General features: G+C 37.9%; 2 protein-coding genes across 5 annotated transcripts in view; one reads left to right on the top strand and one right to left on the bottom strand.

Moving 5' to 3' along the window:
• The window catches only part of LRRTM3 (leucine rich repeat transmembrane neuronal 3), an 87,706-nt gene extending 61,763 nt beyond the window's left edge, over positions 1-25,943 (bottom strand). Inside the window, exon 1 of the mRNA XM_009960665.2 lies at positions 24,363-25,943. Within this exon, the coding sequence (XP_009958967.2) occupies positions 24,363-25,943 (1,581 nt within the window). The remainder of the gene's footprint in view (positions 1-24,362) is intronic.
• The window catches only part of CTNNA3 (catenin alpha 3), a 536,681-nt gene that overhangs the window by 218,696 nt on the left and 291,987 nt on the right, over positions 1-25,998 (top strand). The gene's annotated exons all lie outside the window — the stretch shown is intronic.

The raw sequence follows: 25,998 nt of genomic DNA, 5'->3' as shown, positions 1-25,998 counted from the left end.
ATATAAAACATTTTCAAGGAATAAGTTTGTGACTCAGGCCAGGAAAGCATAATCACTCATAAATGTATGGGAAGTAGGTAGAATAAGCATTGTTAGATTGGTAATAAGGAACCAATTTTAAGAGACTATTCTGGAAAATCTGCATGGTTTGGGCAGTCCTAGTTATTACAATGAAATGCAGATTGCATCTATGTGCAGAGCTTCCATACTGCAGATTTGTTTAAGGATCGCTGCAAGCAGGATGAATTCCTGCTGCACCATTGACAGGGCACACATTCTTTGAGCTAAACTTTAAATTATGCACCTCCTTAAAATTATATTATAATGATGCAATATAAACCTCATGAGAACATCTTTCTGAGCGTAATTCTCCCTCAGATTTTTTTTATTTAATAATTTGGCTTGCTTAGAGACCCTGAACATGGGGCCCCTTTGTGTAGTTGGCTGATAGAAACTGCCATACTGCCTTTCTGCTTTAAGGGGAGCACTGCATTCTTCTGTTTTGTATTTATAAGCTCCAACTAATTTTTAAAGCATGAAAAATAGATGAATTAGGAAAAGTCAACCCTGTATTTTGACAGACTTGTGTTTTGATGTTAGAATTGCTTAACGTGCTACCCTTGCTTCTCTGAACAGTAATGTTGAGTCACTGAAGGCTCTATGTTATTTGAAAGGCCATATGCTTCTGATTAGCATGAAGTGTATTGTATTAGAGTTTTTCTGAAGTTGAAGTTTGGAGCTACTTCTGTTTCATTGAAGCTGACTGGAGAATCTAGTCAAGTGAGGGAAATTCTTTTCCCGTGCACCAGCTGATCTGGCAAATATAGCTGCATTAGAGCACTTAGTAAATGAGAGCACTGGTGGCTTATGGCCTGTGCATTAATGCAGATATATTAAAAGTCTTCTGAAGAGGTTGGCAGAATTCTCTTATTGCTAAATGAAATACAAATTAAGGTTTAATTGCTAAATCCAAATCTCTTCTGTATTATAAAGTTTTTACTTTACTGTTGTAAGAGAAGAAGTACTAGCATAGCATATTAAATTAACGTTTCTTCTAGAAGTCACAATGGTACTATATAAATAAAGCTGCTCAAAAAATATTTTGAGGAAGTTAATAGAGAAATATTTAAAAGCTTTGCAGCAGAAGGTTTTATTATGAGCTGCCTAACATGCCTGGGCAGGAAATGAATGCCCTCCAGTTCCCAGCACTGCGTTTAAGGCCAAAGAGTGGGCAGGCGTGACTAGGAAGAAGATTGAAGGCCTCCATCTCATCAACTCCTGAGACAGTGGGCAACACAGTTAAGTCAGCTTGCCTGGGAAAATGGTCTACACTAAATACTAGCAGGAAGAGATGCCGACTGCTGCAGAAAGTGCACATGCTGAGAGAGGGGTTGCTGGTCCACATGGACATGTAGAATTTCTCCAAATCTGAGGATACTGTACAACTCTTAGATGTTTAGGGTGTAGCTTTAAAACTAGCCTAAATCAGTTGGTTTCATTTCCCCTAAGGCTCTGTTCAAGGAAATAGTGACTAAAGTGAAGATGGTGGCTATGAAGGGCTGGTTTTGGAAAGAATGAATGTATCACCTGTTTTCTTCACTCTTGTTTTTCAGATGAGATGTAATTTTTTTTTCCTTTGAAGTGTATGCGTTTAGTTTTAGATGAAACTGCAGCACTTTAGTGAACTTCTAAAGCTTTTGTGCCTGGTCTTGATTAATGCAGAGCCCTTCCAAAGAAGAAAATTCTACAAGGGAGAAGCAGAAAACAACCACCATACCTGTGTTTCAGTGCAGTATTCAACACTGCTATATTAAACTGCAGAGCTACAGTCATTGGGTTTTTTTCATTTGTTTTAATCCCTTTGTGTCTCCAAAGGTGCATGGATTCTCCTCTTCATTATCCTACTTTCCCTCTTACTCCACTCCCTCTCCCCATACTCTTAACTTTACTCTTCCTTTCACTTCTACTTTAAAAAGCTCATCGATAGAGATGTGCTGTACAAAACCAGAAGCTTGCTTTGAGGTCAGAAACCTTGGGCCCGACGTGTGGGACAACAGGGAAGCTTGGAGGGGAAATGGAAAAGAGCTGCCTTCTGAATCAGACACAGGCAACTTGGCTTTTGGGGGACAGGGCAGTGACAAATAGAAGCAGACCTTCCTGGTGGGGGCTTTTAAACAGGGTGTCCCCCTGCCTATCTCTTTCCTCCTCTGGTGAGCTCTTACTTCCTTGGGGGCATCCACTTTCACGGAAAGGGTGAATTCATAGATCTTCGCTGCCTAGAAACTGGCTGTCTTTCTCACTATGAACTTTAAAAGTATATACGTGTTAGGTGTCTGCCATGTTGTCAGCTATCAAATACCTACTGGAGTGTGATGAATAAGGGCTGAGAGAATTTTGAAGGTAGGAGAACAGTGATGGTGAAAGAAAAACAGTTTATTTTAAACTTGAATAGAAACTTGGGATTTGTATAATTATGGTTTTCAAGCAGCAAAATAACGCCACTCCAGGAATTAATTTTACCTTGAAATAACAGAAGTGAGTTGGAGGTGGTGGTTGGTGGAGTGGCTGAAGCTAACTTTGTCACGGGACCATGTCAAAAAATGTTAAATTCCAGTATTTAAAGAAGTACCTGTTGGTGTAACCTTTGAAAATCCCAGCTGAGAAATACAGCATTGAGAGTCTAGAAAGATGGATTTTATTCTCTGTGTGTGATAATTTTGATCTTAAATTTTGTGAGTCAGTCTCTCCACAGTATATATAATTTTAAGAACTAGTTGAAAAGTTCTCCCAGGTGTTATTGGAGTGTTACATAAAGTTATAATAGCTTTGTGAGGTGTGAATTTTATTTACAAAAGTCTCCTTAACCCTTTATCATGACACAATAATTGTCCATTTGCCTGTCACTTTGGTTCTTTATTATTGCTCCTACCTACTGTTTCATATTAAATGGACATTGTGCGTACTGGTCCTCGTGCTCAAGGCTTCTTAATAAGAACCTGGGTCACTTGTGCTGTCTTCTCTTCTTTTGAGACTGATCTATTTCAAAGCATTAGATTGCAAGCCACAATGATTAGTTTACTTATTTTATCCTTGAATTTCTTTTGAATTTGCAGGTGAATTCTGGCTAGTTCTGATGAGTTTTTACAGTTTACTTTTTCAATTTTTTGTGCAATGAAATGTCGTTTCATTTTTGTCAGATTTCCAGTCCTTTCATTTATGGAAACCTCCCAAAGATTTTCTGCGCTAAATGTGCAAAAATATTAGCTAGGTTTTGTGCAATCACTGTGTCTTCCATGGATAGTCCAGCTTGATGATCCCACAGGGTTTGACAGCCTTCCTGCTCTTGTTGAAATGATAAAGAAGGTGTGTTATAGCTTACTGTGTTGTTGCAACATGCTCCTTAAACTCTTTTGTGGCCTATCATACTGTGTTGATACAGTTGATACAACTAACCTGCCATGGTTTATATTCCTTTCTGTTTGAATTATATGCATATGCCATGATCTTTTTTGACACTGTTGTTTCTAATAGCCTTCCTTAACTTGCTGTTTAAACACAATGACTTTTTTGCTGTTAGTCTTCCAGGTGGGTGCTGTATGCTTGCTCTCACCTTCTTCTATGCTGTGCTTACTTAACCTTCATGTACTTACCAATACTTACCTTTTGATATTTTGTTTTCTTTTAATAAGCTTTCATTTTTAGTTAGATCACCTTTTTAAAATCAAGTGGATTTTTTATTATTATTTATCTACATTAGAGATGTTGAGTCTAAAGATATTAGGGTCCCTCTTACAGACTGTCGATTTGGTAGTAATATCCTCAATGAGGTCTTTGACATTGCTGATGACTGTGTCACAAGTTGGTTTTCTTTTAGTGGATTCCCTGTCTGGCCACTCTGTGAAGTACAATCTACCAATTAGGTCTGGCACCACAGCGTGTCTGAATTAAGTAAACCTTACCATTATTTCTGGTTTTCCTGTGCTAGCAATTATTCTGCTTTCTCTGGGCATGACAGGGTCACTGTTGCCAAATGACAGAGATAAGATTGTCCTTAATAATATATTTTTCCTGTATTTGGACATGGACTTTCAATTCCGTGGAGATTCTATGTTATTTATTGCTACATTTCACCAAGGTCTGATTTGATTCTAAGCTATTTGTAATATGATTTCTTAACACAAATCCTCTATTGACATGAATTATCGCATCTTTTCTTTATCCTTTATGTTTGGGTAGTAATGTACCAATAATTGATCTCTTTCCTCCAAGTGTTTGACAATGCTTCAAAACATTTTCTTTCACAAAGTAGGTGTTTACCCATGTCTTAACCTGCTCAGCATTTGTGTAGAAACACTATATACATTTGGTTTGGTTTTCTTTTTCTTCTGCCTCTTGGGAAATGCTCTCACTGTTTCATTTTTGATTTTGGCCAGTGTCTTTTCTATCCTTGTGCCTGTGCACGGATGGGGGAAAGGAGACATAAAGTCTCGCCATGCATCTGGGGATCCTCTGCTGCTTTTACAAAGTGTCAATACTCAGATGGATTTTGCAGGTAGACTCGTGAGTATCTGTGCTTTATTATGGATTTATGTTTATGGGGGTGAGTGACTCAAATTAATGAAATTTCAGTCAGCTGCTTAAACCCATTCCTGAGTCAGCCTTAGTTAATGTTTTTCGTGATTGATTTTGAGCATAGTTGCAGATGCTGAGGCTGAAGACTTGCCCTGAAATCTGTAGAAGGCCATGGGACATTGTGAGACATGCTGTTTGTAGATTACATTCAATAAATTTTTCAATACTGTTCCAGTTTCACTTTAGAAATACAAGGCAAGTGATACAAGGACAAATGGGAGGTGCAGTATTTTGAGAATGTTTGTATCATTATGCACACTGACTAGTGAAGAATGAGCCCCCAAACAATTAGGGTTAAATGTTTTTCCATACTGCTTTGCTGTAGAAATTTGGCTGGATCATTTCCTAAAATAATCTTTAAAATTATTGGCAATAATGTATCATGGAGAGAATAATGCAAGAAGATCTTTAGTCTTATTTTTGCAGTGAGATGCATAAAGCTATACAGTGAAATAGCATTTTGAACCACTGCGAATTTTGGACTCACGTGGCAATCGTGTTTGCTTGTTTCTCTCGCCACTAGATGCTGTTTTAGAAGTACATAACATTTTACATGCAAGCAAAGAACAGCTGATTTATTACAGAAATGAGAGAATATTTGACATTCTAGGGGGCTGTAAGACAACATTAGCACAAATACATCTAATCTTCATCTGATAATGGCAGGCAGATGAATCATAGAATTATTTAGCTTGGAAAAGACCTTTAAGAACATCAAGTCCAACCATTAATCCAGCACTGCCAAATCCACCACTAAACTGTGTCTCGAAGGGCCACATCTACAGGTCTTTTAAATACCTCCAGGGATGGTGACTCATACGTGTTTTATAAACAAATAATTTATATAATGTTATTTTTCTTCTCTTTTTACTCTAGTATGGAGGCATTAATGCATGGATTGTTAGAATAACAGACATTAGTTGAAGCAAATATACCTTTATCTGAACATTGGCTATGCTTGTAAACTTGCATGCTGTTTGTGTCTAGTATTACATACGCTTCTGTTTGTCAACTGTAAAATAAATAGACTTTAATTTTTGTCATTTACATGCTTTTGCATTGTTCATCAATAAGACTCTAATCAAATTTAATTCTACACCCATTACTGAATGGTACTTGTTAACATAATAAGTCTTGATTTTTATATTCATCTCACTGATTTCCAAAGAGAAAGTGAAAGAACTGTTGACTGAATTCTACCTATAGAATGATAGCTTTGTAATAAACTTTTCTAGATTTAACCCAGTGCATTTGAATGGAGATAGCAGCTGTATCTTTACACTCTGTTAAGCCTTACTGCTTTGTAGTATGTCTACCTCGTATAAACACATCCTGTTGGAAACTAGCACTAAGCATAACAGGAAACAGATAAATTGAGGATTACATTACGGGTCTGACCTGAACTCACCAAAGAGGAAAAATTCAGAACCACTGCTGGGAAGTCCTTCTTATGTCTCCCCTGGAAGATGGTACAGTAGACATTTGAAATATTGCACTTAGCTGCTTTTATCAGTCTCCTAAATGTCATGTCAAGTAGATGTGGTAAATGGGGGCTAACTGCTACTGTCTTAGGTGCTTAAAAGTAGCACCAACCCAGAAAATATATTTTTTTTTCTAGAACAGCTTTACCACAACAGCTAATCAGTACTGGCTGACAGGGTAAAGAAGAGCACATTGACTGAATTTATTTAGACTCTTCAGAAAGCCTTTGTTAGGGCTCCTCATAAGAGGCTATTTAGGAAACTAAATATTCCTGAGGTGAAAGAGGAACTACTCTTCTGGGGTAGGAACTGGCTGGAGACAGAAAGCAGAAGGATTGAATGTAGGTTTTACACATGGTTTCCAAAAGGTTAACAGCACGGAGCCCTCAGGTATTCGGGTTAGATTCATGTGGTACAATTTGAAGTCTCTGTGAAAGGGAAGATGGCAACATGTGCAGATAATACACATTTCTTTAGGTCTGTCAAACCTCGGAAATGCAACCAGTACCTTCCAGAACTCAGCAAAGGTAGATGAATGAGCACTACCATACCAAGCAAAATTAATTGACAAATGAAAAGTAATGCCTGTTGGCAGTGGTAGGAATAATTTGAACTATAAACATCTGCTGTTAGTTTTAATCGAAGTGTAGCAGTGTGTGTAGAGTCTGTGGTGTCCTTCTGAACACTGTGTTCAAAAGACTTGTTCAGAGTACAGCGATGACATAATCAGACATATTTTTGATAGACTAGAAAATACACTGAAAATTAATAAATGCCTCTGTGTAAATATTTCACCTTTTCTCTTGGGTCTATGTTCAATTATAATTATGTGTTATCAAGGAAGATTAGTTGAAACAGAAATGATTTGGAGCTTGCTGAGCAAAATGTTTAGGAGCATTTGATTCAAGGAAAAGGGAATGATTTAAAAATGGCCTATTAAAATCTTTTTGTTCACAGTCCATAATTAATCTGTAAACTTGCTGCCAGAACTCAGTGATGTTAGGGTTTCAGTAGAATTTCTGTATAAAAATATTTAATTTCTAAATGTATAATGAGAAAACTTACAAGTATGTTATTTAAAATTGAACATATGATATGTGTTCCACATGCCTGAAGGGATAATATGTTAAGGGCTAAGACAGTAGCATCTTTTTCTCCAGGCAGGTTTAGTATGACATTTCCTAGTATGATTGTGATATCCTTAGCTCAGGAGAAAGCACAAATTGTTAAATGCCTTGTATATAAATTCCTTCAATTTATGAGGTATTGCAATTGTCTGTTCTTCTGCAAATGCATCCCTGAATTTAAGCTAGATTATTGTATTGTGTATCACCATGGTCTGAGCTTTTTAAACAAAGTCACAATGGAATTAAAGAAAACAATTTTCATGTTGATGTTTGTTTCGGTTTCATTCTGAGTTTCTCTAGAGCCATGATCTCGTTAGTGTTCCAACTCCTTTGTAATGCCAATGTGGTCAATGGAAGTTGGATCAGAATTTTCAGCTTGTAAAACACAATTTATATTTCCCCCCCAACATCATGTTTTATAGGGAGGGAAGGAGAAAAGCAGTGTTTGGCAGTTTGTAGCTGGGCCCCATTTAGGAATGTAAGAGAAGTCTCCCATGCTGCTACTGCTGTAGAGGATGTGGGGTAGAGGGTGGGGTAGCACATGCCTTGATGTAGTCCAGTTCCTTCTGGATAATCCCCAGTTCCTTCTGCATGGGCCAGTCTGGCTGTCTGTGCTCAGACATTTCTTTTCAGTTGTCTGGGTTTTGGACACACCTTTTGTTTCTGTATGTAGTATTAGTTATGAAACATAATACTGATGTGTGGTCATTGCCAGGATAGATCACTGCTTATCTTTATTTAGGTTGGATTTTGTTAGTTTATCATAGACAGATGTGTTTCAATGCTACTTGTTGGTACTAATATAAATACTAAGATCAAAATGAGTTGTTTTTTTAACAGTAAACATGGATCTTTTGGAAATGATAAGCACAACATCAGCATGCTCTTGCCTAAGTCATGTTGGGTAGGATGAATAGTAGAACCCAATATAGAGAGGTTAGCAGTGAAACTGAATTTTGTCTGACACTATAAATACAAAGTTGTTATTTCCGCTGTTGTTCATAAAAAAAGTTTATTAATGCTAGATTACTAGATGATACATACAAAATATGATTTTAGTAATTTTCTAAATTTATAGAAAGTATTCATATAAGTAGACATTCCTTGTAATAATTTTACAATAATCTGACTACATGAATCTCTAAGCAATCAGATCATGAGCCACTTCAGAAAGAATAGCCATAATTCACAAAGTGTAATGAGTCTTTTGAAACTAAAAAACTCAATTTATTATGGTGGTCATAATTGCTGGAATGGATATTGTAACAGTTCTAGTTTGTTTATTTTATTGGAAGATATACAACACTTTCCAATGCCATGTTGTTCTGCTGTCGAGCATTATGTTTCCCTAAAGTTCTTTGGGCCACCATCATCTGTTTTATATTTGTCAATGTAGGTGGAGAGCCTGCCAAACCACAACAGGCCTATGTGATTTCTGTGACGATTATAAGCTCTGAGTAATTTTATTTTATGGGCTGGCAGGCTATAGATTTTCAAGCAACACTTCTGAAAGTGTGCAGTTGTTATTAAGGTTATATCTTAATTTAAAATTTCTGTACCTTTCTAAAGTCAGATGGTAGTGTCTGGGGTTAATCCCTTGCTGCTGCATAATTCTTCGCTCTCACTTAATCTGACTCGTGAGAGCGAAGAATTATGTAATGAAGGGCAACGAAGCTGGTGAAGGGTCTCGAAAACATGAGGAGCGCCTGAGGGAACTGGGGTTGTTTAGCCTATTGAAGAGGAGGCTTAGAGAAGACCTTATTGCTCTCTATAGCCACCTAAAAGGAAGTTGTAGTGAGGCTGGTGTTGGTCTCCTCTCCCAAGTAACCAATGACAAGACAAGAGGTAATGGCCTAAGGTTGTGCCAGGGGAGATTTAGATTATATATTAGGAAAAATTTCTTTACTGAAAGAGTGGTTAGACATTGCAACAGGCTGCCCAGGGAGGTGGTGGAGTCACCGTCCCTGGAGGTGTTCAAAATATGTATAGATGTGATGCTTAGGGACATGGTTTAGTGGTGGCAGTGTTAGGTCAATGGTTGGACGTGACAATCTTAAAGGTATTTTCCAACAAAAATGTCTCCTACGCAATTTCCACTTTCTGAGTGAGTAAGAAAAAACAATAAAGTAATGTTAACGAATAAACTTAAAAAAAATTAAGTATATAAAGGGAATCATATATAATTTTCACTGTATAAAATGAGAATATGTTAATCTGACAAGCAAAAATGCGATCAGCACTGCTCCTGAAGTAGGGGCTAGACAGTAGCTAAGATGAAGACATAATTTTTACCATGTCTAGTGGGGTGAAGACAATTCCCATTATGGTTTCCTGAACTGCAGCTGAGAGCTACGCGGTTTAGGAGGTGCAGACTCCCTTGCACATTTAAAGCTGTTTGGCACATCTGAGAGTTACAGCACACCTGCCTTTGGGAAAAACCTCTGAAGTTGCTCTGACAGTTGCAAGGCACCCATAGCTAGCTGTGTGTGATGGGTGTTCTTCCCACCCGTGCCACAAAGAAAAAAAAAGTTCTTAAAATGCAGTGAAGAGTAGCCCCTTTCCCAAGTACTGATAATGTACAAATGTTATTTAAATACCAGTTTTAATATATAAACAGAAATGGAAATCCACTCTGGCTTGATTAAACAAGTTGCACTGAGTTGTCTGGAACAGGCAGTCACACAGATCTAATGGTCAGAGCTGAGGACTGGTGGTGGGAGGCTGAGCGTCTGCTCCCAGTGCTGCCATAGCCTGTAAGAAAACCAGATCATGTGTCTTTTCTATATAAATGGCATTAATATTGTCTTGTAAAGTGTTTGAAGACTCTCTAATGAAAGGTGCTTCAATATTTTTGTTGTTAAGATTACTTTAAGGAGTCACATTTATTTCTAACTACAACTAATTAATTCTGTTATGAAGAAGTTGTGGAGGAATGTTATAATCTTTAATTTATTAATTAATAGATACCTGACTTGATGAGCTGTTTATTTTTACTTTAAAATTCCTGGAAAATTGAGTGAGTTCTTTTTATATTTGATACTAAAACTCCAAGTTAGAAAAATACTTGCCAGATTGATGAGTTTTATTTCCGCATACACCAAACAAAGAAACAAAACAAGAGCAACGTAGTCTTCTTGTTAAGGGTATAATTTAGAAGAAATCTTATCTACTAACTTCCCAAAACATAAGGTTAGCAGGCAAAGATCACAACAGATATTTGGCTTACTGGGGGAATGACTTGACTTGGAAGAGCGAATATAATTTGGTGTTTCTTGGCCTCCTTTGGTTTGGGAGGGATTGTGGGCTGGTGGGCAGTAGCCTGACTCCTCTGCAGCAGCACACTGCAGCATGTCAGAACATTGCCTGCGTCCGTTGCCTCGCCATCCCACCTGGAGTATTAAGCACAGGAAAGGCAGTGATACAAAAGATTTACAGAATCCATTACTGAAAGCCATCAGCCCGTTAAACTCAGAAATAAAAAACCAACTCTTTTTACAGTGTGTGGTGTCTCTAGATTCTTCTCCCTGATGAGGATTTGGGATATGACGTAAAGGGTATTATCAGCTGTTTTTCACCTATGGGTCAAGGTGGCCTGAATCCCCTGACCCCTGTCTCCTTCCCCCTCTCAATGGCTGTGCTGAAAAGCTGATACTGAGAAGAGCGGATTTGCTGCAGCCATCACAAGTCATGCTTATTAAGTGAGGAAATTGTTAAATGCTAAGGCCTCTTGTCAGCACGATACCACTGTCCTACTTTCATACTGCTGATTTACAAACTGCAGCATATGAGAGTCTTCTGTAAAATGCAGCTAACCTTTTGGAGTGCTTTGATGTATGAATTAGTTATGAAGGTTAAACTTCCTGAAACGCTGTTGTGGCTTTATGGTAACCATACCCACAGAGTCCTCGTGCCAGCTGCCTTCTTAATAAGCTCTGTCTTTGAGTTTTGTGGGACACTTATCCTTTGGAAAACTCTTAACTTGTCTTGAGTTCCAATGGGCCAATCTGAGTCAAAGTAAAGGGGAGAATGAGAGTACAAGAGTGATTTCTTGCTTTTCAATAGCAGTAGAGTTTCCTGCTGGATCCCTATGGATGGCAAATGAAGAGCTAGGTATGCTGTCCTAGCTGTCACTCCAGCCCTGATTCATCCAGTCTATCAACAGGACATTCAGGGTTTGAAAGACAGTCAGGTGTTGCCTACTCAACATGACTTCTCAGGGAGGTCTGGGGACTTACTGGACTGGCCACTATCAAACCAGGAGTCATTTCTTTGTGACAAAAGCATATAGTGTCAGTGGTGCAGTTAGTGCAAATTTCATAGAATTCGTAATGAAGATTTGAAAATCTCTATCCCTCATCTATTTGAAATCAAAACTTTGTCACATTTACTCCAAGTAGGGAAAAATATGTTAAGTGCCTTGAAATCAATTTTGCATTAGGGCTGGAGGAGATGACTGGAGGTCTCAGGAAAAGAGCACGTTTGCTGCTTTGCTGTATTTTCCTTCAGTCTCAACTCTGCAGCCTGAAGGCTGCAAGCCTGAAATTATAAAAGCTTAAATAAAGTGAAGGTTAACGGTCACTGGCTTCTTTCCCACAGGCTCTGCAAGCTTTGATTTCTGGAATGTTAATAGAATAGGAAAGCATAAGGCTATTGCTGTTATGCATTGTTCTTATAGTCAGTGTTACTCCTGTCAAGCAAAACAGCACTTCCTCAAAAATAACACACCTGAGCTGACAGTTGACCAGAGGAAGCTAATGCTGCTGTTGAAGATCCTGGAAAGTGAACTGTTTGGTCCGTTAAACAAACTCTTAAATAGAATGAAACCAGCAGAAGAGGGATGGGCAGTGATTCTTCACTGATCCATGTTGCTTCAGTGGCATAAAAGAATGTAAAGGTATTTGCAAAGGTAATTGGACTGCCCTGAACACCTGTTCAGTATGGTTTGCTGATAAGGGGCCAGCTTGCAGACTGCACCATGGAGGTTACTTGAATTTGCCCGTTAGAAAGGAAAATATGGCTTAGAGAGCATCTTCTTTTCAGTGATTTTTTGGTAGGATCATTGGAGAGCTGAATTTAAAGCAGATGAGGCCTAATATATGCAGAAGTTCGGCAACTTACTGGAGACTTCCAGTATTGCTTGGAAAATATGCATAGGCCAACCCAGTCAAGGTACTTGACTAGACATCTACAGTTAGATGTTTGATAAAGAGGATTGTTTTAGAGTACTGTCATAAATAATCCGCGTTAGCTCTGGGTGAATGACAAACTGATCTAATACATGAAGGAACTGAGTCAGATACAGTCAGAACTGAAATCAAGCTGAAGATGCTCAATATTCAGATATCCACGTGTTTTAGCATTATTGACTAAATGAGCCTTGAAATTACCACAGTGATTTTTACACTGTATCAACAGAAATAGGGAGGGGCTGTGTTTTCAAGTGTCCGCTAGTTTTGTATGGTTGACTTTGAGGCATTCCTTTATTCCACGCTGTTTTCCAAACAGTTTAATGCCTATGTGTCTTCAAAGTTAATATTCTTTTGCAAATCCCCTTCGTCTTTCAGTTACTTACATTAGCATGCAGCATCACTGCAGTGTGTTAGCTAATGCTACATTGCAGGTGGATTTCCACTTTCATTCCTGCTCTGTCTACTGCCTGGCACAGGTTTTCTATCAGCTTTTGCAGTTCTCCCAGTTATCCTCCCCCTTCAAATCTGTTAATATGTTCTTCTGAATTCATTCAACAAAATTGGGCTTACAGATTCATGCTGGAAAGAACATGCGATAGTGTTGCGTGGTTTTTCTTTATGTTGGGGATGCAGAGAAGTGGAAGTATTAAATTATATAAAACAAACATTAAATTGAATGAAGGTGCAGGTAGGGGGCACAGGCTGCAGATATTCAGAAGGGATCTCTATGAAAAGAAGTGTTTTATTTGAAAACTTTTGAAAAGGGGAAGAGTCCTTGTGCCAGAGTGTAGATTGGAAATCTTTGATTAAATCCTGAAACAGCCCTATTAAATAGACGCAAAGAGTTCTGTGGTACTGAGAAAGAGGGATCATGGGTTATTCAGTTGCAGTTCTAAGAGAGCCTGTTATAACCATGCATTTTAATTAACCAGATCAGCTGAAGAAATGTTGTCTATATACTGCAGCATAGCTGTCCGCCTTGAAAACTATCCTATCGATAAACAGAGGACTTCTATTTGCAAAGGCCTTTTTAAGGCCATTAAAAAAAGCATTTGGGAGAGATTAATTAATAATTAATCTAGTGTGGAATTAACCTTATGCAAATCTGCTTCATTTTTCCAGTGTAGGGACATGTCCTGTTTGTCATATCCATATAGTGCCCCAATAAAGAATTGATACAAAAAGTTCAATTCAATCAGCATACTGTTATAGCAAGGCCCATAATTTGAGGTAACTGGTAACTTTTGTTTTCTCATGCATAACAATTTTTTAACATTATGTTAATTTTCACTTAAAATTGAGATGATAAAAGGTTCTTGCAGAAGGTACAAATATTCAAACCTGCTTTATTTTATTTTTTTCTTAGTATTTAAGCATGCATCACTTCACTGAATCTTATTTTACTTGTTATTTATTCAGTGTGTCTTCTCTGCTGGGGGAAGTAATTTAAAACTGTTGTGAAAATGGCTCCAACATTTCTTTTGCCAAAAGCTTGCTTGCTGTTGGAACTGAATTTGTTTGTAAACAAGGCTTTGCAGGGGCTTAGCTTGGTAGAAATTCAAGGGCATCTGGTACACTTATATGTAGCCCTTGGATTCTCTTTTTATTTCTTGGAAATAGACAATCAGCAGAGAAGAGGAACCCAGACTGTAGCAAAGAAAGGGCATGGTGTGGGAGAGAGAAATCTGAAAAAGAAATCAGATTAATGATACTTTTCTTTCTATGAGAAGGAGATCTAGGGGAGTCTTGCAACTGGGAAATCCACTTAAGAATCTTTCATAAGGTTATTAGCATATACGGAAAATCCTGCAGTCTACAACACGGATGAAAATTTATAAATCCTGATGTTGCTGAATTGAAATGAAATTTGTAAGTTTCAGAGAACAGGGATATGTTCCTCAGACTCCTGTCTGCCCCTGTTGTGCTGTAGTAGTTCACTGGTAGTTCTGTAAACCTCTTTCCATTGCTCTTCTGAACTAATTCAAATAGAGGATCTATCCAAAATAATTATAAAAATTTAGAAGCCTGGGCATGCTATGTAGTCTGCCACTAGTGTTCATATTACTTATTTGAAAAATTAAAATGCTGGACAGTTAGCCTAAAATACCATTCTGACAGTTTCTTCTCCCCCGCTTAAGGCCTTAACACCCATAGAGCTTAAAAGACTATTTTAATTTTGATTATGAGGTAGAGTTTTGTCACCTGCCAGGTGACATCGATTTTGGATAGCCATGCTGCTGGATGGTTGAGGAAGGGTTTGGGGATAGGGAATACTTTTTCAAATGAGCTGCTGGGACTGTGTGAAAAAGTTATCAAAAGCTATAGCAAGCTCCACACAGGAAGTGTCTTAAAGTTTGAATAAATAGCAGATCACAGCTGGTTAGTGTGTCCTACTGGCTATTCTGGGAGCCCTCTAGGATAGGGAAGAAGGTCATCTCTCTTGGAAATGACTGTCAAGCCCCAGATATGCATACAAGCATATTCACAAACAAACAAGATTATTTTGGTGTCTTTCTCTGTTGATATTGGAATGTAGACATAAATATGGGACACTTCCTTAAGTATATAATCTAGGTGGAAATAATGAGTACTTGTAATAAATTCTCACTACAGAGTCTGTATGTGGGAACATTTTCTTTTCATCATCTCATTAATGAGTTTGAGCCATTAACAGCTTAGAGTGCTGAATAAGGATTCACATTTAATTGAAGTCCTCTGTTCTTAGCTGACAAAATGTATTTTACACACTTGATGGATGTAATTAGCGTGATGAGGCTTTAAAAGAAATTGGCTTTGTTAAATTTAGAATTTGCCATGTCAGTTTATACATGAAGCCAAAGCATACGTATCAGTAGTTCTGTGGCTTTGCAAAAATGCATTTTAATATTGCTACTGATATATAGGTATTTTTAATTTATGATACTGTTACAGTCCAAATACAACATGCTTTCAGATTTGAGAATGCAATCTATTATGTTATGATTTTGAATTATTTTATACTGCTGCAAGATTAACACGTCAGAACTTACCATTATATGCTATGGCTACAGACAAACCTGTATCCTTTGGGGTAGCAAGGAATTGTGCGTAATTGTTTAAGTTACTGTGCTTTATTAAGCTTTTGTAAAAACAAACTTCCATGAATACTGCTGGACTTTTGTACGTGCAAACTAAGCACAACTGCACACCACTGACAGTCGCTTTTTCCCCTGCTATGTTACTGCCTTCTGCCCAGCCTGATAGGCAATAACTTCTCACTTGAAAATATTTCAAGATTTGTCCTAAGAAGGGTCATTTGCAAAAATTAATAAAAAAGTAAGAGAATGTTGAGACACCATAGCTGTGTACTGTAGGCTTCCTTAAGCTGTAAAATAAACATTGCATAGAAGCTCAAACTCTCAGTGAAAAGAACATAGTTACTGGCAATTACATGCAGACTGCCTCACAAAGTTTATTGCTTCCCCTGTGGCAAATAGTTTATTTTTGACATACATGTTTTAAAATAAGAAGCCGCTTATGCAAAATGTGGAAGGTATAAAGAATAAATAGACAGGATTCTGATTTAGAATTATGGACATTTTCCCCACATATTCTCTGTGATTGCAACTTATTCACTAAGAAAAATGAAAAACTATTTTTATGTTGCCAGCATCACTAGGGATGAACAGAAATACGCTGTCTAGTATCAGGTACGTTTGAAGTAAATCTGTTTTTTAATGAAGGACAAGTTACTGGCTAGTAATTGGAGCTTCTGAGCTCATGTAATAATACTGCTAGTTTTTGCTGCAGGCCCACATTTTGTATCAGTAGTGTAGCCTGTAAACTGTTGTTAAGGATAAATGAAAGTAGGGAAAACTAAACATTTAGTCCCAAAAGTAGAGACTGTTTGTGACAGGTACAGTTAGCCTTAGGAGAAGTTCCTGCTGAACAGTTCCCATCCCCATCTGTTGTGATCCTTTGTTGGAAGGTGGATAGTAAGTACATTACACTGTGAGTCACAGGTGGATCACATGAAATTCATTTTTTAATTGGAAATTGCTATTATATGCAATGCTTATGTATTCTGGATAGTAGAATGTGATTCAGGAGAAGATGGCTGGTATGAAGCAATGTAGAATGAAGCCTGCGCTGTTCTGCACTGGGGATGTGACTCATATTACAGATGGCTGGAAGGCTAATACTGTGATATGAAAGTGTTATAAGTAATAGTGCACTGCTAACAAAACTCTGATGTGCTGGAATGATTATTTGATGTTATGCTTTTTTGAAAAGGAAAAGATGATCCTTTTCTCAAACTTTAAGTATTTTTATATAAGGTTACTATGATTGTTATTAGTGAAAAGTGCGGGGAATAAACTCATCTGGTTAAAAATCCAGACCTTTAAAGGTCCCTTCCAACCCAAACTATTCTATGATTATTTTGAAGCTGATTTGTGAGTTTTGCAGCCTTCAAGGAAATGGAAAATACAAGTGCCTGATTTAAAAGCAGAACCATGAGTTCTACAGAATCAATTTTTATTGACTCTAGTTAAAGAACTGATATTCAAAGATTCAGTAAGTTGTTCTTCACCATAAAGGGCACATGTAACACTCAACAACACAACCTATGATTTGTCATGAACTGCAAAATAAATCACAGAATCACAGCATGGTTTGGGTTGGAAGGGACCTTAAAGATCATCGAGTTCCAACTCCACTGCCATGGGCAGGGACACCTCCCACTAGACCAGGTTGCTCAAAGCCCCATCCAACCTGGCCTTGGACACTGCCAGGGAGGGGGCAGCCACAGCTTCTCTGGGCAACCTCCTCCAGCACCTCACCACCCTTGCAGTAAAGAATTTCTTCCTAATGTCTAATCTAAATCTCCCCTCTTTTGGTTTGAAATGGTTACCCCTTGTCCTATCACCACACTCCCTGATCAAGAGTCCCTCCCCACCTTTCCTGTAGGCCCCCTTTAAGTACTGGAAGGCCACTGTAAGGTCTCCCTGGAGCCTTCTCTTCTCCAAGGTGAACAACCCCAACTCTCTCAGCCTGTCCTCACAAGGGAGGTGCTCTAGCCCCCTGAGCTTCTTTGTAGCCAGGAGAGTCCAGGAGGTTGTACTCAGAGTAATGCGCGTTACCAGTTAGCAGTATCATGTCATTCCTACAGATGTTGGAAATAATCATACAAGAAACAACAAAATGTTAAGATGAATTATATATTGATTATCCCCATCCCAGCTCAGTCCCACAGCTTCAGAGATTTCATGTGTTTAGTACATCACACTGTGGGATATAGTGCAGGTATAATACATAACAAATGTAGAAGGTACTGCTGGATTTCAAGTGAAAATAACTAATAAAGGCTGAGTTCATGATGACAACGTCTGCAGACTGCTGCCAATATCAATGTGTTTAGGTTTTTTTCTTTCAGCATTAAGTAATAGGTTCCTGGGAGACCTAGCTAGTTAAATGTTTTGTTAGTTTGAAGAAGAAAAGAATTTGCACACAGAACTGGGCAGATTTCTCTTAATGGTGTAGTGAAGTAATAAACCTTGTAATGCATTTATGCCCTTGTTTAGAGAGTAAGTAGATGAGTAATTAGGATGTTTTATTTTCATATGTTCTTATGATGTATTAATAGAGTCTGGCTGCCACAAAACACTTTGAGAATTTGCAAGGTTGAACTGTAATTATGAAGTCCTACAGGGTCTTAATGCTACTACTAGTGTTGAAGTAATAGAATTTAACATTCAGTCAAGAGTGTAAGCTGTGACATATGGCCAATGTATTAGTTGCACAAGAACACAGAAAGGGAATGCTTTTAGTGGTTAAGAAGACAAATGTGAGGGCTCTTTGGAGAACTCTTTGTCAAGATTACGTCTCCAGTGATTCAGTTTGTTCTTGGCAAGCAAAAGAGTTTGTGAGAAACAGTAAAAAAGCGGTAAGTAAAGAACAAAATATTTTGTTTTGTTAAAGAGTTTGGTTGTTTTCAGTAATGAAGAATCTTACACTTACAATTTTTCACATGAATCTAAAATATTTGCTGTAACATCAGTAAGTTTCTTTAAGAAAGAAAAAGTTAATAAATAAGGATAAAATGCCTTTTTGTCTCTTCTCAGTAAATGATATTCATTCTTACATTAAAATGCTAATGCTGTGGTCATGATAGTCTAACAATACGAGTAAGAAAAGAATTACAGGGAGACGTGATTTCTGTGATGGGTTGGTCAATAAAAAGTACTGCCTACTACTTGCAAAGCTTTTTTCGTTATTGCTTTTGTGATGTTTGTGCTCGTTCTAAATGAGATTTGCAATTTCTTTGGTAGGTAAAATGTTGGCCATCAACTCACAGCTACCCATCCCAGAGTGTCTTGAATAAACTCCTTTCTACTACTTCATGACCTTCTTGGTCGTGTGTTCGTAGCTGTTGAACTCAGTCACTTCTTTCTTCTTTTGTGCCCTGCTGTGTTCCATTCACTGTTATGCCAAGAAATAGTTTGGCTATAACCCCGAGAATCACATCAAAATCCTGTACTGTACTACTGTGCTAATACCCATTCTAGAAAGCCTAGCTAGGAATAAAAATCAAGGCTACATATCATGGGCTGATAGATGACATCTGAACACACCGAAGTACATAAAAAGTTAGAAATACAACTGTATTTCATTGAGTGTGGAGTGGAATGAGTTCTTATGCATCTTTTTAAGGGAAATGAAATCTGTCTGTTATCAACAGAGTTATAATCCTGATTTCATTGGCTTATGTCGTTCACTGTGGTTTCAAATGCCAGTAACATTGGCATAGAGTTACTCTGAGGCCTATGCAAAACATACTAGAGGTTGCTGCAAGCAACCTTTGCCCAAGCAAATATGCTGCATATTCATGTCACTGGTGTGTTTCCCATTGTTTGGCTTTATTATTGCTTGTGAATTTGATCTTTCATCATTTGATTCTTGTCTGTTTTGTACATTGTGTGTTTTTTTGATGAAACTGTTACTTTAAACTTGCTCCCAGGTGGTGAGTGCCCTTCCTCTTGAGGTCTAACAATATCTTTCACTCATTCTTGTAAAAATAAACTCAAATTTTAATTTTTTTTTTAATCTTCTGCTGTTAGGAAGTTGAATGAGTTGTTTGTAGTCTGAATTTATTTTATAGTATCTTAAAGTCACTTAGTGGTGTTTTATAAGTAACAAGTTCTAAATCAGTGGCCACAAATTTGTTACAGCTCCTGTCCTTGCTTGCTTTCTATATGTTTCTTGCCTTTTATTGACAGTAGGGACTTACACATTGGATAGACCATTTCTTGCTAGCATTCATCGACTCTTATTTTCCCCACTGATTCCCTACATTCAGGTTATGACTCCTATACACAGATATGGTTGAATATTTAGTATTCTGAAAGAATTTGATGCTACTACCATGTAATACAGAAGAAAGCAAAGTAAAAAGGCAAACACATCTGTGTGTGAATTGATATAGACAATAGATACCTGTGATTAAGCTAACTACCCACTGGATGTCACTATTGTTCCACAGAAATTCATCTAAGAGAATATTTATCTAGAGTTCAGTGGCTGACAGCAAAGACCATTAGCTTGCAGCAAACTAAAAATTTCTAACTGTTTTTGCAGGAATATTGTACATTTATGTTCATTTTGCAAGTGAATTTTATATCAAGGTTCACTATTTCATAACAATAATAATAGTAATTAAAAAAAGCCTTGCCAAACCTTAAGCTGTGATAACTGTGTAAGTGTGGATAGTGAGTAATGAAAACCTACCAGCCAGTAGAGAAGCTTGCGTTCTTTATACTCAAGCCACTTGTTCTCATTATTATTCTCTTACTCTGCACTTGCTGGAGGTAATATCAACACAGTGAATGAACATTACCAGTCTCTTTGAATTTGCTTAGTACATTAGTTATTTTCTTTTTTCAAAGATGTGCATTCTGTGTGGTTTATTATTCTGAAATACCACTTGAATATTCCAGGAGCTAGGTTTTAGTTGAGAGGCCAAGTAGTCCACCGGCTAGGAGGATGTCTTGGTGTGAGGAGACTAGATTATATTCCCGGTACTCAACTGGTGTGTAATCTCGAGCAAATTCCCTCAAATCTGTCATGTTTATTTGCCATCTTCTGTCTGTCTTCTCAACATCCCTTGTAAACATTTAATGTAAGAGATTGTGAAAAGGTGCTTGTGCACTGTCGTTTAAATAAATGTAGTCTGGAAAACCAATGAAAATGAAACTGGACATGGAAGAGTACTGCACTTTGCAGCTTGAAAAGCCCTGGTCTTTGAGTGGTAGCCCCAGAACACGACATATGACTCAGGAAAAGGAATAGAGGTTGATTAAAAACAAAACAAACAAATGAAACGAACAAAAAACCACAACAAAACAAACTCAAACACCTTCAAAAAACATTGTTGCTCTCCTGAAGTTGGAATATATAGGCAGCATCAGATCCATTAAGGGATAGCCAGGTCATTAGAGGCACTTAATCACATCTCCTTCCTCAAGTTGGTGCCTAAAATGCTTTTAGGAGGGCTTTGGTAAGGGAGTTTGTAAGAGCCACCGTAGCTGTGGCACATCCTCTGAGGATTCCTCGACATCACCCCAGCAAAGTTTTAACAGTTTTGTGAGAGACTGGCACCAAAATATCCAAAACCCAAGACAAAGTGGGATCAGAATTCTAGATACCAGCTGCTCAAACTGGAGAGAAGCAAAGGAAAAACTTCTTCACTGGAATCTTTGAGGCTTTAGCACCTCATTTGTATTCATGAAAGAGGCGACCTTTCACAGAGACTGAAAGTTTTTCAGCTAAGACCAGGTCGTTTCCTACAAGGTTATTAGAATTTGTGACTCTGGTGGCCTAGCCAGCCAAAACAAGTCACTTCTATAGTGTTTAATTTGACAGTGGTGAGACCAAGTTTAGCTTAGTTCATGTAGTCTTTGCACAGGTGAAAGTGTTATAACGTGTTTTAACATGCTATGAAGCTGGATTAAACTGTTTTCTAAGCCACAGCCACTAGAGTGGGATTTAACAACTCATCTTGGAGGCCTAGGGCTGTGCAGGAAGGTTCAAAGAGTTATGCTGGGCATCTTTTTTTGTGTAATCAGACAGCGGTTTCATTATCAATGACTATGGCAGCAATTATGCATTCATCTGTGTTTGGTACGTGGTTGGAAATTCATGAAAAGTTAATCTGTAGTTTTTCAGGCAGTAGATTAATTAGTTCATCTGAGCATGTCTGTGCTTGAATATAGACATGCTGGACTTTCATTATTATTTTTGTTATCCATCTATGAACAGTGACATACTGGCCTTACATTCTTTTTCATGCCTATAATTAAATATTTTTCAAAGGGAGTTAGTGAAAATTTGACAGGTGTTGATTTCTATAGGAGGCTGTGGATTGGTTCTTTCTCAGTATTGTATGGTTATAACAAGGCATTAAAGAAACATAAAAGGAAGCATATACAGTCAAACTCTGTTATATACAACTTATTCACTATCCATTAAGAAGTTTTGGAAGAGGTATTATTTTTAAATAGCAAAATGTCCAAATTAATAGTATGAAATATTTTTTGCAGTTAGCACACCCGAAACTAAATAGCAAAATTTTCTTTTGTTTATTTTTTTTTAATATATATAGAGAGAGATATACACATACACACGTCTGTGTCTGTGTGTGTGCGTGCTATGTGTATATATATATGAACACATGTATGTTTTGGGCCAAATCTTTTTTGTTTTGGCTGCGCCTAGTATTAGTCACCACTGCAGACATTAAAGCCTGTAGAAGTATAGAGAAGATTCTTAACACGGAGTTTACAACAAACTCTAATCTTTCAGTACAGAGATAACCAAGACCTTCTGGTAGAAGCCTGAATCTCATAATACCTAAGGTAATACAATGTGTATTGACTTTGTAATAGCAACTTTCAAGGTACAACTCAGGTTAAAAATCACAGCCTGCTCAGTGCTGCTAAAGCATCTCAAGACTTGCATTATTAATTGTGTGGGATCTTCTTTGTACTCTGCAAAATGGGGTCTCAGTGTTGCAGGGTTCAGTATAGTCTCAAGCTCCACTGTAATATATTTCCTCACTAGTCCTTGAAAATGAGAATGGTTCCATTATAATGAAAAAAAAAACCAAACCAAAAACCCAAAAAACCCCTTCCAGTGAATTATTTCTTTCAAAGAGATTCTTTCTAGCTTTGTTTTCATTGTACCTAGCATATTTCAAGGTGATTGACTGTGATTAGGTTTTTTTCCAGTAAAAATTCGGGAGAACATTCTGCTAAGGTTTTTCTTTTTCTGATCTGCTGCAGTGAAACTGCTTTGTAGAAACATTCCCTCCCAAGTGATTGAAGACGTGCAGTTTACTAAACCAAATCAAGTTACAAAATAGAGATAACTGAATTACTGACTTGCTTCTATATAGGCGCTGCTGTATTATTTCAATAATTAAACACCCCCACCCCCCACCCCCCCCTTCCTGACAAGCAAAATAAAAGGTATGATTCATTTGGAAATATAGGGCATGTTATATTCTTCTGCAACCAACAGAAATACACTATTTTGGGAGTGGGAGGGCAGGGAGTAGTCATCTTACAAATCTCTGTTTTGTCCAGAACCACTGATGAATGACTACACATTAAAAATTAATATCTGTCAATTCTTATAATGTCATTGGAGTTTTGCAAAGATAGAAAAATAATTCTCACTGATTTCTTTAAGGATTTTTGGATGCACTCTTCTCAGATCAGTGAGTAACCAATTTTCTCTGGAAGCTCTTTGCAGTTGTAGTATTTCTGAAATGTACACTGTTTGGCTTTGTAAGTAATGAAGCTTTATTTAGTTATTAGAGGGACAGTGTGCAAAACACATCACAAAACCCTAACAAGCCCAGCCCAGCAAATAAAAAGAAATAGAAGAAAATGACAGATTTAATGGTTTCCTCAGCTACATTAATGTCTTTGACAGTCTTGAAAAGAGAATTTCTAATGAACGCTGAAACAAATGTGTGCAGGAAGTGATCTTGCTTTTGCTGCGGCTCATTCGAGTTCCTCTAATTGCATCAATAAGAAATTTCTGCTCCTCATTTAATGAATGCCTTTTGATTACTTTCTGAAAGGCAGCTGGATGTAAGGGGTAAACACTGGCACCTTTTGTATGAAGTCACAAAACCAGGTTTCAATTAATAGTTAGCAGCCCTAGAAACACTATGTTATAATGCAGTATAGTAAATTTCGTTGTACGTTTTATTTTAAAGTTTTATTAAGCCTAGGTTTCCTTCTGCCTTTTTTTGTGTGTGTGTGTGTGTGTGATACCTCATGTCCTAAGACAGTGCTTTAGTTCCCCACCAGCTTTTTATTATATCTTGTGTTGGGCAGAAATCGGGCATTCTTTCAGAGCTGTTCCTGCACCATCTCTCTCCTCAGACAACTCAGAATTCGAATGGTGCTACAGTACCTAGTTCTTTAGTTTGTTCTTAGTTTAAAAAGTGAGTTTCAGAGGAAGGGCTGGGTTTAGGTTGGGGCAGGAGGTGGGGACAGGGGAAAGTGGAGTTTGATTTTTTTTTTTTTTTCATTACTGTCATTTTTCTCCCTAAACAGAGGCACAGTCGCTGCAGGTGCAATGGTTTGCTTATGAAAGAAATTTTCTATTTAAAAACAGGAGAGACTTTAATGAAATCAGTAGAGGGTTTGTACAATAGGTATTGTATTAAACCAGAGCTCAGGCTTCACATTGATTGCGGTATTTAAATTTCAATGAGTTGATTATGTATGAGAGTAAAATGACCAGTATTATGAATGTACAAAAAAGAGACATGGAAGAGCTGTGCCAGAAAAGTGAGAAAAACGTTCCCTTTATAGTCCCTAGAGTTCAATAAAGCACCACTATTTCCCAGCTTTTAAAAGCTCTTTTATCACAATGGTTCATACCTCACATTCCCTGGAGCCTGATTTGTTATACGTGCAGGGTCCTGTTCCATTCAGCAGCATCTCACTGGTTTCAGTGTTGGTAGGTTTGTAATCTACATAAAATTCCTGTGTGCTTGGAGTCATTTGCTTCAGTGACTGTCTTTTCTTTTTCCTGTGCCTTCGCATGAGAGAGCGCTGCTGCAGCTGCTTCATACTGGCTGGGTAACGCTTCCATGACACATAGATTACCAGCAGGATCACAAGCACAGACAAGAAAAGGGCCACACTGCCTGCTATGATTTTATGGAAGGAGATGTGTTCTGTGTCGTGCTCGGGTTCGGAGCTCGATTCAGTGGCTCCAATAGTTGGGGGCAGAAGGGGCTTGCTGTCATGTTTAGGCCTGGTGAGTTTTGGTTTAAACGTTGGCTTTGGGAGAGCTCGTGCTAATTCAAACCTTTCCGTGGTACTTTTGCCACAGATGCTGTAGTTTTTCACTGCATCAATAACATTCACCCCTTGCAGCTCTTTGGGGCTGGCACAAAGAATTGTATTTTCCCTCAGCCCTTTAAAACTTTTAAGCCAGTTTACCAGAGAGCAAATGTTTCTGCTGCATTCCCATATATTCCCAGCAAGGCTGATGTCATTGAGGGATATCCAAGAATCCAAAATTTCTTGACCAATAAATGTGAGCTTGTTTGAATCCAGGTTGAGGCGCTGTAAATTGGGCACACACTGAAAAACACTAGGTCCACTGAAAGCTTCTATTTCATTGCCAGATAAATCAAGTCTTTGTAATGAACTCCAGGTCCAGGACATAGTTTGTCCTATCACACTGATTTTATTCCACTGTAAATAAAGGTTTTGAAGGCTGACTAGCCTTGGAAAAAGTGCCAGGTTGAGCTTAGAAAATTGATTGTGCTCCAGATGAAGCTCTTTCAGTCTGATCATGCCTGCAAAGACATTTCTTGCTAAACTTCGGATGCGATTATAACCCAGGTCCAACAGTTCAAGGTTCCTACAATCTTGAAATATTCGAACAGGGATGGTTCTTAGGGAATTGGACCGCAAATGTAAACTCAGCAGCTTCCTTAAGCCCCTGAACTGTTCAGATCCCAGAGACTGCAGCTGATTGTATGACAGATCCAAATTCCGGAGATTTGTCACAGGTCTGAAGGTATTATTAAGAAAATAGGAGATTCTGTTGGAACTCAAGATCAACTCTTTTAGTCTGCGTATTCCACTGAAAGCATTTTCGTCAATATTGCTGATGTGGTTATGGTCTAAATAGAGCCAGGTGAGTTGATTAAGACCTTTAAATTGATTGTATTTTAGTTTTTGGAGGCTGTTATATCGAAGGGACAAACCTAAACAACCAGCAGATATACTTGAGGGAATCTCCTGCAATTTCTGAGATTCACAATATACCATTTTGCCTTCACACCTACAGCCCTTAGGGCATCCTCGTTCAGCAGAAGAAAGCATTGTCAGTAATACAGTAGGGGCTATTACCAGAGCTACAGCTGATCCGCTCAGTAGCCTAATTACATTGAAACCTGGAAATAAAAACAACTTAGAAAAGTTATCCCCCCACACATCAGTCATTTCTTTCAATCATGCTAAAATCTTATATTTCAACAATCATTTAAAAATCTCTAGC

Source organism: Leptosomus discolor, chromosome 6 (genome assembly GCF_034619465.1).
Source record: "Leptosomus discolor isolate bLepDis1 chromosome 6, bLepDis1.hap2, whole genome shotgun sequence".
Classification (NCBI taxonomy): Eukaryota; Metazoa; Chordata; class Aves; order Leptosomiformes; family Leptosomidae; genus Leptosomus; species Leptosomus discolor.
The sequence above is the reverse complement of the archived record's forward strand: the minus strand, read 5'-3'. Positions and strand labels throughout refer to the sequence as shown.